We start from the raw sequence: 19,434 nt of genomic DNA on the forward strand, positions 1-19,434 counted from the left end.
GACAGGATTGTGTCGAGGCCCAGATCTGGTAAAGGGTACTAAAACATTTCTGCAGCATTGAAGGTCCCCAAGAACAGTGGCCTCCATCATTCTTAAATGGAAGAAGTTTGGAACCACCAAGACTCTTCCTAGAGCTGGCCGCTTGGCCAAACTGAGCAATTGGGGGAAGGGCCTTGGTCAAGGAGGTGACCAAGAACCCGATGGTCACTCTGACAGAGCTCAAGATTTTCTCTGTGGAGATGGTAGAACCTTCCAGAAGGACAACCATCTCTGCAGCATTGCACCAATCAGGCCTTTATGGTAGAGAGGCCAGATGGAATCCACTCCTCAGTAAAAGGCACGTGACAGCCCGCTTGGTGTTTGCCAAAAGGGACTTAATGGACTCTCAGACCATGAGAAACAATATTCTCTGGTCTGGTGAAACAAAGATTGAACTCTTTGGCCTGAATGCCAAGCGTCACGTCTGGAGGAAATCTGGTACTATCCCTACGGTGAAGCATGGTGGTGGCAACATCATGCTGGGGAGATGTTTTTCAGCGACAGGGAGACCAGTCTGGATTGAGGGAAAGATGAATGGAGAAAAGTACAGCGAGATCCTTGATAAAAACCTGAATGCCAAGTGTCACGTCTGGAAGAAACCTGGCACCATCCCTACGGTGAAGCATTGTGGTGGCAGCATCATGCTGGGGGGATGATTTTCAGTGACATGGAGACTGGTCTAGATTGAGGGAAAGATGAACAGAGAAAAGTACAGAGAGATCCTTGATAAAAACCTGCATCAAAGCGCTCAATATGTCAGACAGGGGCGACGGTTCAACTTCCAACAACCCAAAGCACACAGCCAAGACAACGCAGGAGCGGCTTCAGGACAGGACTTTGAATGTCCTTGAGTGGCCCAGCCAGAGCCCCGACTTGAACCCGATCGAACATCTCTGGAGAAACCTGAAAATAGCTGTGCAGCAGAACTCCCCATCCAGGATCTGCAGAGAAGAATGGGATTAACTCCCCAAATACAGGTGTGCCAAGCTTGTAGCGTCATACCCAAGACGACTCGAAGGCTGCAATTGCTGCCAAAGTACTGAGTAAAGGGTCTGAATGCTTATGTAAATGTGACATTTCTAAAAAACAGATTTTACTTTGTCATTATGTGGTATTGTGTGTAGATTGATGAAGAAAAAAACAATTTAATCAATTTTAGAATTAGGCTGTAACGCAACAAAATGTGGGAAAAGCCAGAGAGTCGGAATACTTTCTGAAATGTATAGTATTATACAAATTGTAATACGCAACATATTAAATTAAATGGGTGATGGACATCTACAAACTAATACATACCATATGAAACAAAACATATCATACTTGCATTGCGTTTTTATGTACATGTGTACAGAATAATACGAAATGCTCTGAGACCAGGTTGGTATAATACAGTTGAAGTCGGAAGTTTAGTGCACCAGTCCCTCCTGCAGCAAAGCACCCCCACAACATGATGCTGCCACCAGTCCCTCCTGCAGCAAAGCACCCCCACAACATGATGCTGCCACCCCTATGCTTCACGGTTGGGATGGTGTTCTTCGGCTCCCAAGGATGAACCTGTAAGGGGTGCGTAACTGGTGGCAGGGAAGTCAGACACAGGAGAGCAGAACTAGGTAATAGCCAGAGCAGTTTAATTCCAAAACCAACGGCATCAAGAAAATAATAACTTGGGTACAAAACCCGACGCGCACCAGTCAACATGTGCACAAGCACTTACAAAAAAACAATACCACACAAAGACATGGGGGGTACAGAGGGTTAAATACACAACTAGTAATGAGGGAATAAAAACCAGGTGTGTGGGAAAACAAGACAAAACAAATGGAGAATGAAAAATGGATCGGCGATGACTAGAAGACCGGTGACGTCGACCACCACCCGAACAAGGAGAGGAACCGACTTCGGCAGAAGTTGTGACAGAACCAGACTTGTGGAGGTCTACACATTTTTTTCTAAGGTCTTTGCTGATTTCTTTTGATTTTCACATAATGTTATGCAAAGAGGCACTGAGTTTGAAGGTAGGCCTTGAAATACATCCACAGGTACACCTCCAATTGACTCAAATTATGTCAATTAGCCAATCATAGGCTTCTAAAGCCAAGACATAATTTTCTGGAATTTTTCAAGCTGTTTAAAGGCACAGTCAACTTAGTGTATGTAAACTTCTGACCCACTGGAATTGTGATACAGTGAATTATAAGTGAAAAAATCTGTCTGTAAACAATTGTTGGAAAATTACTTGTGTCATGCATAAAGTAGATGTCCTAACCGACTTGCCAAAACTATAGTTTGTTAACAAGACATTTGTTGAGTGGTTGAAAAATGAGTTTTAATGACTCCAACCTAACTGTATGTAAACTTCCAACTTCAACTGTATATCAATTATAAGACATGCATTATTCATGTATGACACGCATAAGACCAACATGCAAGGAATTACATAATAATAATAATTATTATTATATTACCTCTACTTCTGCATGCTTATTAAATAAAAAAACAGTTTATTGGTCTCTTACCCAGTTTAGCAGGTATTATAGCGGGAGCAGCAACATGCTTATGTTACTAGCTCTTAACAATGCAGTAAAATGTCCAACAAGTTGACAAATATTTGACATTTTACTGGATTGTTAGGAGCTAGTAACATAAGCATGTTGCTTCTCCTGCTATAATATCTGCTAAACTGTGTAAGCGACCAATAAACCGTTTTTTAAATTTAATAAGCATGCAGCAGTAGAGTATAATAATAAAAGGTCATATTATTATTTTATTTCTTGCATGTTGGTCTTATGCATATTTTCCTTAGAAAATAATGTACTCCATACATTTTCCCTGACACTCAAAAGTCCTCGTTACATTTTGACAGGAAAATTGTCCAATTCACACACTTAGCAAGAGAACGTCCCTGGTCATCCCTACTGCCTCTGATCTGGAGGACTCACTAAACTCAAATGCTCCGTTTGTAAATTATGTCTGAGTGTTGGAGCGTGCCCCTGGCTATCCATCAAAAAAAATATTTAAAAAATTGTGCCGTCTGGTTTGCTTTTACGGAATTTGAAATGGTTCATACTTTTACTTTTGATACTTAAGTACATTTTAGCAGTTCCTGTCATGCCCTGACCATAGAGAGCTTTTATTCTCTATGTTGGTTAGGTCGGGTGTGATTAAGGGTGGGTTATCTAGGTGAATTATATTTCTATGTTGGCCTAGTATGGTTCCCAATCAGAGGCAGGTGATTATCGTTGTCTCTGATTGGGGATCATATTTAGGTAGCCATTTTCCCATTGTGCTTTGTGGGATCTTGTCTAGGTATAGTTGCCTGCAAGCACTATTTTGAGCATCACGTTTCGTTTGTTCGCTTTTTTTGTTTTGTTCTTTGAGTTTCTCTTCCTAATAAAAGGGATGGAAAAATACCACGCTGCATCTTGGTCCAATCATTATGACGAACGTGACAGATCCATTTACTTTTGAATCTTAAGTGCAGTTAAAACCAAATACTTTTAGACTTTTACTCAAGTAATATTTTACTGGTTGGCTTTCGCTTTTACTTGAGTCATTTTCAATTAAGGTATCTTTACTTTTAGTATGACAAATGAATACTTTTTCCACCACTGCTTGTCACAACACAACTGATTGGCTCAAACGCATTAAGAAGGAAAGAAATTCCACAAATTAACTTTTAACAAGGCACACCTGTTAATTGAAATGCATTCGAGTTGACCACCTCATGGAGATGGTTGAGAGCATGCCAAGAGTGTGCAAAGCTGTCATCAAGGCAAAAAGTAGCTATTTTGAAGAATCTCAAATATAAATATATTTTGATTTGTTTAATACTTTTTTTGGTTACTACATGATTCCATATGTGTTATTTCATAGTTTTGATTTCTTCGCTATTATTCTACAATGTAGAAAACAAAAAATAAAGAAAAACCCTTGAATAAGTAGGTGTGTCCAAACTTTTGACTGGTACTATATATATATATATATATATACTGTATAAATATTTTTTTTTTTTACAAAGAAATCTATAAATGTCAGAACAAGTCCAATTAACAACCCAAATAGCACTGTAACAGTAATCCAAATGCAATCTACAGCCAAGTACGTGCTGTATATACACCACTTATAGTTTAGCGTAGAAAGGCATCACAAGAGATTGCATGAGCAACTTAGGTCAATAAAACTGTAGTGGATTGGATGTCATCGTTAATAGCAGAGCTATAGTGTATATTTCTGAGGGAATGAAATATCTCAAACTGCATTGAATGCATTCTGAACTCTAGTACTAATCAAGATGTATAATCTGTAAAGCAGAAAACAGTTACTACAATTTTCATCTCCATAAACGACTCCTCATTTCAGTGCAGAAAATCAGTAAATCCCTATCTAATCTGCCTGGGGGAAGTCAATCCCTTTTTAATGATTGCCCTTGGGCAACTTGAGTAATTTAAATGGGTTTCATCGACAGCAGCATTAGAGAGAGAAAGCAGTTTTGGGTGTAAATGCTTTGGTAATCAGGCCACATAATGAGGGATGGTGTTCTGGTGGTTGCTAAGCCACTTGGAGTTGATTAGTCTAGTATCAAATAACAATTGTACTTTAATAATCATAGTGGAATTAAAACAGATTCCCTCTTATTTGATGACGAGGCATAGGTTGTAAAATAATGATAAAGTCATTTTATATTAAAGTACTTCAGACACTACATCCTGCCAGGATCAAGCCTATAGCCTACTACATACAGTATGTATACTCTATGGCTTTTCCTACCTTCTGCTGCCACTCCCTGGCCATGCCCATATAATGTAGTCTGTGTGTGTATGTGTATGTGTATGTGTATTCATATATGTATACATTTACTATCAACTTCATTCTCAACAGTCACTAGTTTTTCTTGTCAATTTCAGTGTGTTCAGGTGTGTTGGCCACACCTAATAATTGGCCACACATGATGGGCATCCTACTAAGCAGGTTTGAGGAGTTAAATCAAATCAAATTGTATTTGTCACAGGCTCCAAATACAACAGGTGTAGACCTTACCGTGAAATGCTTACTTACAAGCCCTTAACCAATAACCCAATTTAAGAAATAGAGTTTTTTAAAAAAATTTTTTTTTTATATTTACTAAATATACTAAAGTAAAAATGACATGACAATAACGAGGCTATATACAGGGGATACCGGTACCGTGCCAATGTGCGGGGGTACAGGTTAGTTTGTAAAGTGACTATGTGTAACGGCGGTCCTCCTCCTCTTCTACCGAAAAGGAGGAGTAGTGATCGAACCAAGGCGCAGTGGAGTTTAACGACATAATTTATTTAACAAAACACGAAAATGACTAAACTAACAAAACAACAAACGGTGTAGACAGACCTATACGACGAACTCACATAAATACACGTAGAACGCACGAATAGGACAATAAGACTACACAAACCGAACAAACCGTAACAGTCCCGTATGGTGCAAACAATTACACAGACACGGAAGACAATCACCCACAACGAACACTGTGACAACGCCTACCTAAATATGACTCTTAATTAGAGGAACGCGAAACACCTGCCTCTAATTAAGAGCCATACCAGGCAACCCAAAACCAACACAGAAACAGAAAACATAGAATGCCCACCCAACCTCACGTCCTGACCAACTAACACACATAACAAACTAACATAAATAGGTCAGGAACGTGACATAACCCCCCCCCATAAGGTGCGAACTCCGGGCGCACCAGCACAAAGTCTAGGGGAGGGTCTGGGTGGGCATCTGACCACGGTGGTGGCTCAGGCTCCGGGCGAGGTCCCCACCCCACCATAGTCAATCCCAACCTCCATCTACCCCTAAAAATGTCCACCCATATCTTACCCCCACAAAATCCTCTTTGTAACATCCATGACAGGGACAGCACCGGGACAGAGGGATAAATCAAGACAGAGGGATAGATAAGAATAAAGAGGTAGATCAAGATAGAGAGGGAGATCATGATAGAGGGGCAACTCCGGACTGAAAGGCAGCTCCGGACAGAGAGACAGCTCTGGACTGATGGGCAGTTCTGGGTATATAGCCGTTTCAGGCTGAAGGGCAGCTCATGGCTGACTGACGAATCTGGACGCTCATGGCAGGCTGACGGCTCTCGACGCTCATGGCAGGCTGACGGCTCTCGACGCTCATGGCAGGCTGACGGCTCTCGACGCTCATGGCTGGCTGACGGCTCTCGACGCTCATGGCTGGCTGACGGCTCTAGACGCTCATGGCTGGCTGACGGCTCTCGACGCTCATGGCTGGCTGACGGCTCTCGACGCTCATGGCAGGCTGACGGCTCTCGACGCTCATGGCAGGCTGACGGCTCTCGACGCTCATGGCAGGCTGACGGCTCTGGACGCTCATGTCTGGCTGGCGGCTCTGGCAGATCCTGTCTGGCTGGCGGCTCTGGCAGATCCTGTCTGGTTGGCGGCTCTGGCAGATCCTGTCTGGTTGGCGGCTCTGGCAGATCCTGTCTGGTTGGCGGCTCTGGCAGATCCTGTCTGACGGACGGCTCTAGCGGCTCCTGTCTGGCGGGCGGCTCTAGCGGCTCCTGTCTGGCTGACGGCTCTGTAGGCTCATGGCAGACGGGCGGCTTTGCAGGCTCATGACAGACGGGCGGCTTTGCAGGCTCATGACAGACGGGCGGCTTTGCAGGCTCATGGCAGACGGATGGCTCAGATGGCGCTGGGGAGACGGATGGCTCAGATGGCGCTGGGGAGACGGATGGCTCAGATGGCGCTGGTGAGACGGATGGCTCAGATGGCGCTGGGGAGACGGATGGCTCTGGCCGGATAAGGCGCACTGTAGACCTGGTGCGTGGTGCCGGAACTGGAGGCACCGGGCTAAGGACACGCACCTTCATACTAGTGCGGGGAGCAGGGACAGGGCACACTGTACTCTCAAAGCCCACTCTATACCTGGTGCGTGGTACCGGCACTGGTGACACCGGGCTGAGGACAAGCACATCAGGATTAGTAGGGGGAGAAAAAACAGTGTGTACAGGGCTCTGGAGACGCACAGGAGGCTTAGTGCGTGGTGCCGGAACTGGAGGCACCGAACTGGATACACGCACTACAGGGAGAGTGCGTGGAGGAGGAACTGGGCTCAGGAGACGCACTGGTAGCCTAGTGCGTATTGTAGGCACTGTAGGTACTAGGCTGGGGCGGGGAGGTGGCGCCGGAAATACCGGACCGTGGAGGCTTACTGGCACTCTTGAGCATTGAGCCTGCCCAACCTTACCTGGTTGAATGCTCCCGGTCGCCCGACCAGTGCTCCCGGTCGCCCGACCAGGGGAGGTGGAATAACCCGCACCGGCCTATGTAGGCGAACCGGGGAAACCATGCGTAAGGCAGGTGCCATGTATGCCGGCCCGAGGAGACGCACTGGAGACCAGACGCGTTGAGCCGGCCTCATGACACCTGGCTCAATACCCAATCTAGCCCTACCAGTGCGGGGAGGTGGAATAACCCGCACTGGGCTATGCACTCGTACAGGAGACACCGTGCGCTCTACTGCGTAACACGGCGCCTGCCCGTACTCCCGCTCTCCACGGTAAGCCTGGGAAGTGGGCGCAGGTCTCCTACCTGCCCTTGGCCCACTACCTCTTAGCCACCCCCCAAGAAATTTTTGGGTGTTACTCACGGGCTTTTTGGGCTTCCGTGCCAGACTCGTTCCCTCATAACTCCGGTTCCTCTCTCCGGTAGCCTCTGCTCTCCTCAGTGCCTCCAGCTGTTCCCATGGGAGGCGATCCCTACCAGCCAGGATCTCCTCCCATGTGTAGCAACCTTTCCCGTCCAATATATCGTCCCAAGTCCATTCCTCCTTCTTTTCCTGTCCCTTACTCCATTTACTCCGCTGCTTGGCTCTGGATTGGTGGGTGATTCTGTAAGGGCTGTTGTCCTCCTCTTCCTCGGACGAGGAGAGGAGAGAAGGATCAGTGGACCAATACGCCGCAAGGTATGATGCCATAATGATATTTATTGAAACACAAAGACGAATACGAAAACACTTGGAAAATTACAAAATAAGAAAACGACGTAGACGAAACCTGAACATGAACTTACATAAATACACGTAGAACTCACGAATAGGACAATAAGACTACACAAACCGAACAAACCGTAACAGTCCCGTATGGTGCAAACAATTACACAGACACGGAAGACAATCACCCACAACGAACACTGTGACAACGCCTACCTAAATATGACTCTTAATTAGAGGAACGCGAAACACCTGCCTCTAATTAAGAGCCATACCAGGCAACCCAAAACCAACACAGAAACAGAAAACATAGAATGCCCACCCAACCTCACGTCCTGACCAACTAACACACATAACAAACTAACATAAATAGGTCAGGAACGTGACACTATGCATAGATAAACAGCGAGTAGCAGCAGTGTAAAAACCAAGGGGGGGGGGGGGGGCAATGTAAATAGTCCGGGTGGCCATTTGATTAATTGTTCAGCAGTCTTACTGCTTATGGCTGTTAAGGAGCCTTTTGGTCCTAGACTTGGCGCTCCGGTACCGCTTGCTGTGCGGTAGCAGAGAGAACAGTCTATGACTAGGGTTGACTGGAGTGACAATTTTTTGGGCTTTCCTGACACCGCCTATATAGGTCCTGGACGTCCGGAAGCTTGGCCCCAGTTATGTACTGGGCTGTACGCACTACCCTCTGTAGCGCCTTGCGGTCAGGTGCTAAGCAGTAGCCATACCAGGCGGTGATGCAACCGGTCAGGATGCTCTCGATGCTGCAGCTGTAGACATTTTTGAGGATCTGGGGGCCCATGCGAAATCTTTTCAGTCTTCTGAGTGGGAAAAGGTGTTGTCGTGCCCTCTTCACAACTGTCTTGGTGTGTTTGGACCATGATAGTTCTTTGGTGATGTGGACACCAAGGAACTTTAAACTGTCGACCCGCTCCACTTCAGCCCTGTCGATGTTAATGGGGCCCTGTTCGGCCCTCCTTTTCCTATAGTCCATGATCAGCTTCTTTGTCTTGCTCATGTAACAGTTTTAACTTTAGTCTGTCCCCTTGCCCCGACCCGGGCACTTCTGCACACATCAACAACAGTCACCCACGACGCGTCGTTACCCATCACTCCACAAAGGCCGCGGCTCTTGCAAAGCAAGGGGAACCGCTACTTCAAGGTCTCTAAGCGAGTGACGCAACCGATTGAAACGCTATTAGCGCGCACCACCGCCAACTAGCCAGCCATTTCACATCCGTTACACTCACCCCCCTTCGACCTCCTCCTTTTCCGCAGCAACCAGTGATCCGGGTCAACAGCATCAATGTAGTAGTTTTAACTTTAGTCCGTCCCCTCGCCCCGACCGCGAACCAGGGACCTTCTGCACACATCAACAACAGTCACCCACGAAGCATCGTTACCCATCACTCCACAAAGGCCTCGGCTCTTGCAGAGCAAGGGGAACCACTACTTCAAGGTCTCTAAGCGAGTGACGCAACCGATTGAAGCGCTATTATCGCGCACCACCGCCAACTAGCCAGCCATTTCACATCCGTTACACTCACATTGAGGGAGAGGTTGTTGTCCTGGCACCACACTGCCAGGACTGACGTCCTCCCTATAGGCTGTCTCATCGTTGTCAGCAAACTTACGACACAAATTGTTTGAGTCGTGCTTATCCACGCAGTTGTGATTGAACAGGGAGTACAGGAGGGGACTAAGCACGCATCAGTGTTGAGGATCAGCATGGCAGATGTGTTGTTGCCCTAACCACCTAGTGGCGGCCCGTCACTAGGGGAAGTGTTTAGTCCCAGGGTCCTTAGCTTAGTGATGAGCTTTGTGGGCACTATGGTGTTGAACACTGAGCTGTAGTCAATGAACAGCATTCTCACATAGGTGTACCTTTTGTCCAGGTGGGAAAGGGCAGTGTGGAGTGTGATTGAGATTGCGTCATCTGTGGATCTGTTGGGACGGTATGCAAATTGTAGTGGGTCTAGGGTGTCTGGGATGATGGAGTTAATGTCGCAATGACAAGCCTCTCAAAGCCCCATGATTACAGTGAGTGCTACAGGGCGGTAGTCATTTTTGGCATGACGCCTTAGAGTTCTTGGGAACAAGAATAATGGGAGTCATCTTAAGCCACGTGGGGATTACAGACTGTGACAAGGAGAGGTTGAAAATGACTGTGAATATGCCTACCAGATGTTTTGCGCATGCACTGAGAATGCACCTTGGAACACCATTGGCCTTGCTGGTGTTGACCTGATTAAAGGTTTTACTCACGTCGGCCCACAATGTTCTTAAGCATGCATAAAATGCATTGAGTTCATCTGGTAGAGAGGCATCGTTGGGCAGATCATGGCTAGGTCTTCCTTTCTAATCCGTCTCAACTCGGGATAACCAGTCATACGAAAGTGGCTCACCTTTCAGCCAGGTAAATTTCTATGGCAATGAATCCTTCAGAACTAACTTGTTCCAGGGCAGGCTCTCTCACAGCTAACTCCACTTACCCTGAATGAAATGACTGAGCTGCGAGTTGAGGACCAATGAAATTAGATTCCCTCCCTCTTGCAAAGATTGCAAATCATCCCCTTCATTTGAGGAAGACAACTGACTAAATATTTTATTTGTGAAATGTTTTTTTTACTGTGTCAAAACATTGTAATGTTGAAATATATCACATTATACATTTAATAATGACAGAATGTGTTTCGAACTTCATGCTCACTAACACTTTTGTATGACTTATAATGAAATTATTTTATAAATACAGTAGGTGCTTGCAGTTGTGCATTCATAAGCACACCAAATCGGCACTAAGAATAAGTAATAAAATAAAGACGAGAACTTTGATTTAATTTTGATTTGGGAACAAATTAAAATGTGTCACCAAGTTGTCTATGGATTGATGTTTCAGCATTGTCTTAACCCCCCTGCTGTGTTCCAGGCGAACTGGACCGATTTACAAGTTCTCTCTCTGAAAAATGTGGTTATTTTAATCTGATTGTCATAACAGGGCATCTGAACACACAAAATACATTTTGATGATTTTCATTACATTTTTTTTTTTTTTAAATTGAACTAGTCAGTTAAGAACAAATTCTTATTTACAATGACGGCCTAGGAACAGTGGGTTAACTGCCTTGTTCAGGGGCAGAACGACAGGTTACCTTGTCAGCTCAGAGATTTGATCGAGTAAACTTTCAGTTACTGGCCCAACGCTCTAACCACTACACTGCCTGCCGCCCCAGGTAGCCTTGTACACCTGCGGTGTTCCCGGTCAAAAATGACCGGCCATTAGAAATTAATGGGTGAAACTACAATTAGTGTATAAAATTGAGTTCAGGCACATACCCATTCATCAGATGGATACACTTCCCTTCCCAGACCCCCATGTGCATGTGTGATTGAGCACACACACACCTCACTCCCCTTCTTGGCTTCCATGGCAACCCCCACGGGAACCTTTCCCCAATATAATTTTTCCCCCACGGGAACCACACCTGTTGCCATTCTCAAGCAATCGCAACTTTGTTTCAATAAGATATATAACTTTTCTTGCAGCTCTGGTATATAAAGCTTTTTTGAGGCTTTGCTCACAATTCATTCTGTGGCAGCACAATTGTAATGAATACTCAGGGAGAAAAAGGTGTAGATTCACAACGCAGGGCGCGGCAGATGTTTATTTAGCCTTCGAAGAAGGCAGGAATCGTGGTCACATGCAGGCAATGGTCAAACACAGGTAGGCAGTCAAAAACAAACAATACCTCACAAATAGAAAGAACTGAACTAAATAGAGAGCTGATGAGACCAGGTGAGAAACGAACACAGGTGAAATCAATGAACAAAAATGAAAGACAGGGCTATGTTCCAGAACACAAATAAACTGGGCTACGTTCAAGAACACAAAGAAACGGGGCTACGTTCCAGAACACAAAGAAACAGGGCTACGTTCCAGAACGCAAATAAACAGGGCTACGTTCTAGAACACAAAGAAAAAGAACACAAGGTTGACTAAGAAAAGAAAAGCAGAACCTTACAACAATGACCAAACAATAAACTGTATGTGAGGCTCTTAAAACCTCTGGATTATGTGGGATGCTAGCCAACGTGTCAGATTTCAAAAAGGCTTTACGACGAAAGCACACCAAACGATTATGTTAGGTCAGCACATAGCCACAGAAAAACACAACCATTTTTCCAGCCAAAGAGAGGAGTCACAAAAATCATAAATAGAGATAAAATTAATCACTAAACTTTGATGATCTTCATCAGATGACACTCATAGGACTTCATGTTACACAAAACATGTATGTTTTGTTCGATAAAGTTCATATTTATATCCAAAAATCTCAGTTTATATTGGCGCAATTTACTCATTGTAAATGTTGATGAAAATACATGTGTTATGCATGGAACTTTAGATAAACTTCTCCTTAATGCAACCGCTATGTCAGATTTAAAAAAAGCTTTACCGAAAAAGCACACCATGCAATAATCTGAGTACAGCGCTCAGAGCCCAAACAACCCAAAGAGATATCCGCCATGTTGGAGTCAATATAAGTCAGAAATAGCATTATAAATATTTACCTACCTTTGATGATCTTCATAAGAATGCACTCCCAGAAATACAAGTTCCACGATAAATGTTTGATTTGTTCCATAAAGTCCATCATTTATGTCCAAACACCTCCTTTTGTTTGCGCGTTTAGTAAACAATCCAAACTGACGACGCGCTGGCAGTTCCAGGCGAAAGTTCAGACGAAAAGTCACATTACAGTCAGTAGAAACATGTATAGAAGTATAGAATCAATCTTTAGGATGTTTTTATCATAAATCTTCAATAATGTTCCAGCCGGAGAATTCCTTTGTCTTCAGAAATGCTATGAAACACAATCTACCTCTCACGTGAATGCGCATGACCAGGTCGTGGCACTCTGCCAGACCTCTAACTCAGTCCCCTCTCATTCCCCCCTCCTTTATAGTAGAAGCATCAAACAAGGTTCTGTAGACTGTTGACTTCTAGTGGCCTTATGAAGTGCAACATGACCCCATTTCCACTGTATCTTGGATAGGCAAAGAGTTGAAACACTACAAACCTCAGATTCAACGCTTCAACAATCTGGGTTGCATGGGAGAGTGGCCAGATGGAAGCAACTCCTGAGAAAAGGGCACATGACAGCACACTTGGAGTTTGCAGAAAGTAACAAAAGACTCTGAGATCATAATGCAAAAGATCCTGTGGTCTGATGAGACAAAAATAGTACTCTTTGGCCTGAATGCAAAGCATGCAAATGTCTGGAGAAAACCAAGCACAGCTCATCACCCATCTAACACCCTCCCTACCGTGAAGCATGGCGGTTGCAGCATCATGCTATGGGGACTGGGAGACTGGTAAGGATAGAGGGAACAATGAATGGAGCCAAATACAGGAAAATCCTTGATGAGAACCTGATTCAGAATGACAACGACCTTAGACTGGGGCGAAGATTTCAAAATCAATTCAAAGTTTATTTGTCACGTGCGCCGAATACAACAGGTGTAGACCTTACAGTGAAATGCTTACTTACAGGCTCTAACTAATAGTGCAAAAAAGGTATTAGGTGAACAATAGGTAAGTAAAGAAATAAAAACGACAGTAAAAAGACAGTGAAAAACAGTAGCGAGACTATATACAGTAGCGAGGCTATAAAAGCAGCGAGGCTACATACAGACACCGGTTAGTCAGGCTGATTGAGGTAGTATGTACATGTAGATATGGTTAAAGTGACTATGCATATATGATGAACAGAGAGTAGCAGTAGCGTAAAGAGGGGTTGACGGGTGTTGGGTGGTGTGACACAATGCAGATAGCCCGGTAAGCCAATGTGCGGGAGCACTGGTTGGTCGGGCCAATTGAGGTACTGTCACGCCCTGACCGTAGAGATCCTTTTTATGTCTCTATTTAGCATAAAGCCTCCAGTGATGATCCATGGCACGAAGCCTCCTGTGATGATCCATGGCACGAAGCCTCCAGTGATGATCCATGGCACAAAGCCTCCAGTGAGGATCCATGGCACGAAGCCTCCAGTGAGGATCCGTGGCACGAAACCTCCAGTGAGGAGTTATGGCACGAGGCCTCCAACGAAGGACGCTAGTCCGGAGCCTCCAGCGTCGCCCTCTAGTCCGGAGCCTCCTGCGACGCCCTCTAGTCCGGAGCATCCAGCGACGCCCTCTATTCCGGAGCTTCCAGCGACGGACTTCAGTCAGGAGCAGCCAAAGTCTCCCTCCTGTCCGGAGCAACCAGAGTCTCCCTCCTGTCCGGAGCAGCCAGTCTCCCTCCTGTCCGGAGCAGCCAGAGTCTCCCTCCTGTCCGGCGCCCGCTGCGAGGGTCCCCGGTCCAGGTTCAGCGGTAAGGGTCCCGCACCAGAGCCGCCACCGCGGTGAAATGCCCACCCAGACCCTCCCCTATAGGTTCAGGTTTTGCGGCCGGAGTCCGCACCTTTGGGGGGGGGGGGACTGTCACGCCCTGACTGTAGAGATCCTTTTTATGTCTCTATTTTGGTTGGTCAGGGCGTGAGTTTGGGTGGGCATTCTATGTCTGGTGTTCAATGTTGTCCTTGTTTTGTATTTCTATGTGTTTGGCCTGGTATGGTTCCCAATCAGAGGCAGCTGTCTATTGTTGTCTCTGATTGAGAATCATACTTAGGTAGCCTGTTCCCAGCTGTGTTTGTGGGTGGTTGTTTTCAGTTTTGTGTGTATACCTTACAGGACTGTTTTGTTTCGTTCTCTCTCTTTGTTGTATTTTGTTTATTCAGTGTTCAGTTTATTTAATATCATTCAAATGAACACTTACCACACTGCACCTTGGTCTTCTCCCTCTCCCGACGAAGTTTGTTACAGGTACTATGTACATATGTGTGCATATAGGATAAACAGAGAGTAGCAGCAGTGTAAAAGAGGGGTTGGGGGGGGCACACAATGCAAATAGTCCGGGTAGCCATTTGATTACCTATTCAGGAGTCTTATGGCTTGGGGGTAAAACTGTTGAGAACCCTTTTTGTCCTAGACTTGGCACTCAGGTACCTCTTGCCATGCGGTAGTAGAGAGAACAGTTTATGACTGGGGTGGCTGGGGTCTTTGACAATTTTTAGGGCCTTCCTCTGACACCGCCTGGTGTAGAGTTCCTGGATTGCAGGCAGCTTAGACCCAGTGATGTACTGGGCCATACGCACTACCCTCTGTAGTGCCTTGCAGTCGGAGGCCGAGCAATTGCCGTACCAGGCAGTGATGCAACCAGTCAGGATACTCTCAATGTTGCAGCTGTAGAACCTTTTGAGGATCTCAGGACCCATGCCAAATCTTTTTAGTTTCCTGAGGGGGAATAGGCTTTGTCGTGCCCTCTTCACGACTGTCTTGGTGTGTTTGGATCATTCTAGTTTGTTGTTGATGTGGACACCAAGGAACTTGAAGCTCTCAACCTGCTCCACTACAGCCCCGTTGATGAGAATGGGGGCGTACTCGGTCCTCCTTTTCCTGTAGTCCACAATCATCTCCTTAGTCTTGGTTACGTTGAAGGATAGGTTGTTATCTGGCACCACCCGGCCAGGTCTCTGACTTCCTGTCTGTAGGCTGTCTCGTCGTTGTCAGTGATCAGGCCTACCACTGTTGTGTCATCTGCAAACTTGATGATGGTGTTGGTGTCGTGCCTGGCCATGCAGTCATGGGTGAACAGGGAGTACAGGAGGGGACTGAGCACGCACCCCTGGGGGGCTCCAGTGTTGAGGATCAGCATGGCAGATGTGATGCTACCTACCCTCACCACCTGGGGGCGGCCCGTCAGGAAGTCCAGGATCCAGTTGCAGAGGGGGGTGTTTAGTCCCAGGATCCTTAGCTTAGTGATAACCTTTGAGGGTGCTATGGTGTTGAACGCTGAGCTGTTTTCAATGAATAGCATTCTCACATAATTGTTCCTTTTGTCCAGGTGGGAAAGGGCAGTGTGGAGTGCAATAGAGATTGCATCATCTGTGGATCTGTTTGGGCGGTATGCAAATTGGAGTGAGTCTAGGGTTTCTGGGATGATGGTGTTGATGTGAGCCATTACCAGCCTTTCAAAGCACTTCATGGCTACGAACGTGAGTGCTACGTGTCTGTAGTCATTTAGGCAGGTTGCCTTTGTGTTCTTGGGCGCAGGGGCTATGGTGGTCTGCTTGAAACATGTTGGTATTACAGACTCAATCAGGAACATGTTGAAAATGCCAGTGAAGACACCTGCCAGTTGGTCTGCACATGCCCAGAGCACACGTCCTGTTAATCCGTCTGGCCCCACAGCCTTGTGTATGTTGACCTGTTTAATGGTCTTAGTCAAGTCGGCTACGGAGAGCGTGATCACACAGTCATCCGGAATAACTGATGCTCTCATGCATGCCTCAGTGTTGCTTACCCCGAAGCGAACATAGAAGTCATTTAGCTCATCTGGTAGGCTCGTGTCACTGGGCAGCTCGCGGCTATGCTTCCCTTTGTAGTCTGTAATAGTTTGCGAGCCCTGCCACATAAGACGAGCGTCGGAGCCGGTATAGTATGATTCAATCTTAGCCCTGTATTGACGCTTTGCCTGTTTGATGGTTCATCGCAGGGCATAGCAGGATTTCTTATAAGCTTCCGGGTTAGAGTCCCGCAACTTGAAAGCGGGAGCTCTGCCCTTTAGCTCAGTGAGAATGTTGCCTGTAATCCATGGCTTCTGGTTGGGGTATGTACGTACAGTCACTGTGGGCACGATGTCCTCGATGTACTTATTGATAAAGCCAGTGACTGACGTGGTGTACTCCTCAATGCCATCGGAAGAATCCCGGAACATGTTCCAGTCTGTGATAGAAAAACAGTACTGTAGTTTAGCATCTGCTTCATCTGACCACTTTTTTTATAGACCGAGTCACTGGTGCTTCCTGCTTTAATTTTTGCTTGTAAGCAGGAATCAGGAGGATAGAGTTGTGGTCGGATCTACCAAATGGAGGGCGGGGGAGAGCTTTGTATGCATCTCTGTGTGTGGAGTACAGGTGATCTTTCCAACAGGACAATGACCTGAAGCATACAGCCAAAACAATGCTGGAATGGCTTCAGAACAAGAATGTGAAAGTCCTTGAGTGGACCAGCCAAAGCCCAGACTTGAATCCCATTGACAATCTGTGGAAATACTTGAAGATTGCTGTTCACAACTGATCCCCATCTAAATTAACAGAGCTTGAGAAAATCTGCAAGAAATTATTGGAGAAAATCCCAAATCCAGATATGCAAAGCTGATCCAGACATACCCAAGACAACTCAGAGCTGATCCAGACATACCCAAGACAACTCAAAGCTGATCCAGACATACCCAAGAGAACTCAGAGCTGATCCAGACATACCCAAGACAACTCAGAGCTGATCCAGACATACCAAAGACAACTCAAAGCTGATCCAGACATACCCAAGACAACTCAGAGCTGATCCAGACATACCAAAGACAACTCAGAGCTGTGATTGCTGCCAAAGGTGCTTCAACAAAGTATTGATTTGGGGGTGTGAATAATGAAACTAGATATTTCTGTGTTATATTTTTAATAAATTGGCAACAATTTCTAAAAACACGTTTTAAGTTTTATCATTATGGGTTATTGTGTGTAGATGGGTGAGAACAAAAATCTATTGAATTAGTTTTGAATTCAGGCTGTAACACAACAAAATGTGGAATAAGTCAAGGGGTAAGAATACTTTCTAAAGGCACTGTAGCTGTAAAATATAGATAGGATCTGTGCTGTCACAAGAAGTCCTGCAGAGGACAGTGTTTCTCCACAAAGGGTCCATGTTGAACTCAAGAGATTTTGCACAGTAAAATAGTGAAAGCTGTTTGAGAGAAAGCTATGGGCCAATGTTTCCAAACTCCAGTCCTCCAGTACCTCCCAACAGTACACATTTTTGTTGTGGCCCCGGAAAAACACACCTGATTCAACTTGTCAACTAATCATCAAACCCTAAATGAGATGCGTCACCCCTTCACACAGGAATAGCTGCCATGATTGGCTTTTTAGGTGCCTCTGCTACCACACGTAATATGAAGACTGATGATCGCTGTGTGGTACTCATACACACTAATTTTGTTGAATAAGGTGAGTTTGTCCGGGGCTACAACACAAATGTGTTACTGGAAGGTGGAAACACTGCATAGGCTAGCAAACATTCATAATGTCACATATACAGTAGCATACTTAAGCAATAAGGCACGAGGAGGGGTGGTATATTGGCAATATACCATGGCTAAGGGCTGTTCTTAGCATGACACAACGCGGAGTGCCTGGACACAGCACTTAGCCGTGGTATATTGGCCATATATCACAAACCCCTGAGGTGCCTTATTGCTATTATAAACTGGTTACCAATGTAATTAGAGAGGTAAAAATAAATGTTTTGTCATACCTGGGGTATACGGTCTGATATACCACGGTTGTCAGCCAATCAGCCTTCAGGGCTCGTACCACCCCGTTTTATAAAGAGGGATAGAGTAGGCTGACTATATTTGGATATTCCATCTGTAGATGCTCTACAGACTATCAGTAACATTTCAACAAGCTACTAACCCTAACCTTAACCCTTATCCTAACCCTAAAGTCAACCCTTACCCTAATCTTTATTCTGATCCTAACCCTAACTGTAACCTTAGCATGGAGTTTCTTATCGACAGATCGTTTGATGACAGAGCATCTACAGATGTACTATCCAGACTATCCAAATAAAGTATGACCAACTGTAGTGTGACCATATTGCTTTCAAATGTTACTAATACATTCACAATATAGATCATTGTCACTATGTGCCAAGTGTGAATCAGGTCTACATCGAGATTCATGTAAAACATTTTCATTGCAATCAGTCCTGGTGTCTGTGTGCCTTTAAGGGTTTTAATCACACAGTTGATGATATATCGTGCTGTAAACACCGCTGACGCTCAGCTGCGTGGCGGAGACAGCTCAAACCAAGGGCTGCAGCTGCTGTATTTACGTAGACTGGGCCATTAAAACGCTGTATTCACATCTCACGCCTCATATGCCATCTCAAAGACGGTGCAGAATCTCCTGTCTGAGGTGCAATGGCTAGAAAGACAGACGTTCCTCCTTCATACTATGGTGAGTCGCCACATTCGTCTTTGTTTAACGTCGGTAACCTCAAGTTCTTTCTTCAAGACAACAAAGGGTAGCCTACAACGATATTCTTCAAACGCTATTCTGACTTTGGTTATTGGGGCGGCTTTTCGCGCTGGGGCTGATTTACAAAATGTAACGTTAACATTGAAGCAAGATACAATGTAAGAATGTTATGTCAATGTAACGTTCATAGAAAGCGCTACAACTGGATGCCGATAATTAATCATGAATGGAGCCTAACGTT

At 45.4% G+C, this 19,434-nt stretch overlaps 1 protein-coding gene across 2 annotated transcripts in view; it reads left to right on the forward strand.

The window, feature by feature from the left end:
* Positions 1–18,949: 18,949 nt before the first annotated feature.
* The window catches only part of LOC129867401 (choline transporter-like protein 5-B), an 82,452-nt gene continuing 81,967 nt past the window's right edge, over positions 18,950–19,434 (forward strand). For both annotated transcript variants that reach the window (XM_055940772.1, XM_055940773.1), the window contains exon 1: positions 18,950–19,172. In XM_055940772.1, the coding sequence (XP_055796747.1) occupies positions 19,136–19,172 (37 nt within the window). In that variant the 5' untranslated portion in view covers positions 18,950–19,135. The remainder of the gene's footprint in view (positions 19,173–19,434) is intronic.

This window comes from Salvelinus fontinalis, chromosome 12 (assembly GCF_029448725.1).
Source record: "Salvelinus fontinalis isolate EN_2023a chromosome 12, ASM2944872v1, whole genome shotgun sequence".
Lineage (NCBI taxonomy): Eukaryota > Metazoa > Chordata > Actinopteri > Salmoniformes > Salmonidae > Salvelinus > Salvelinus fontinalis.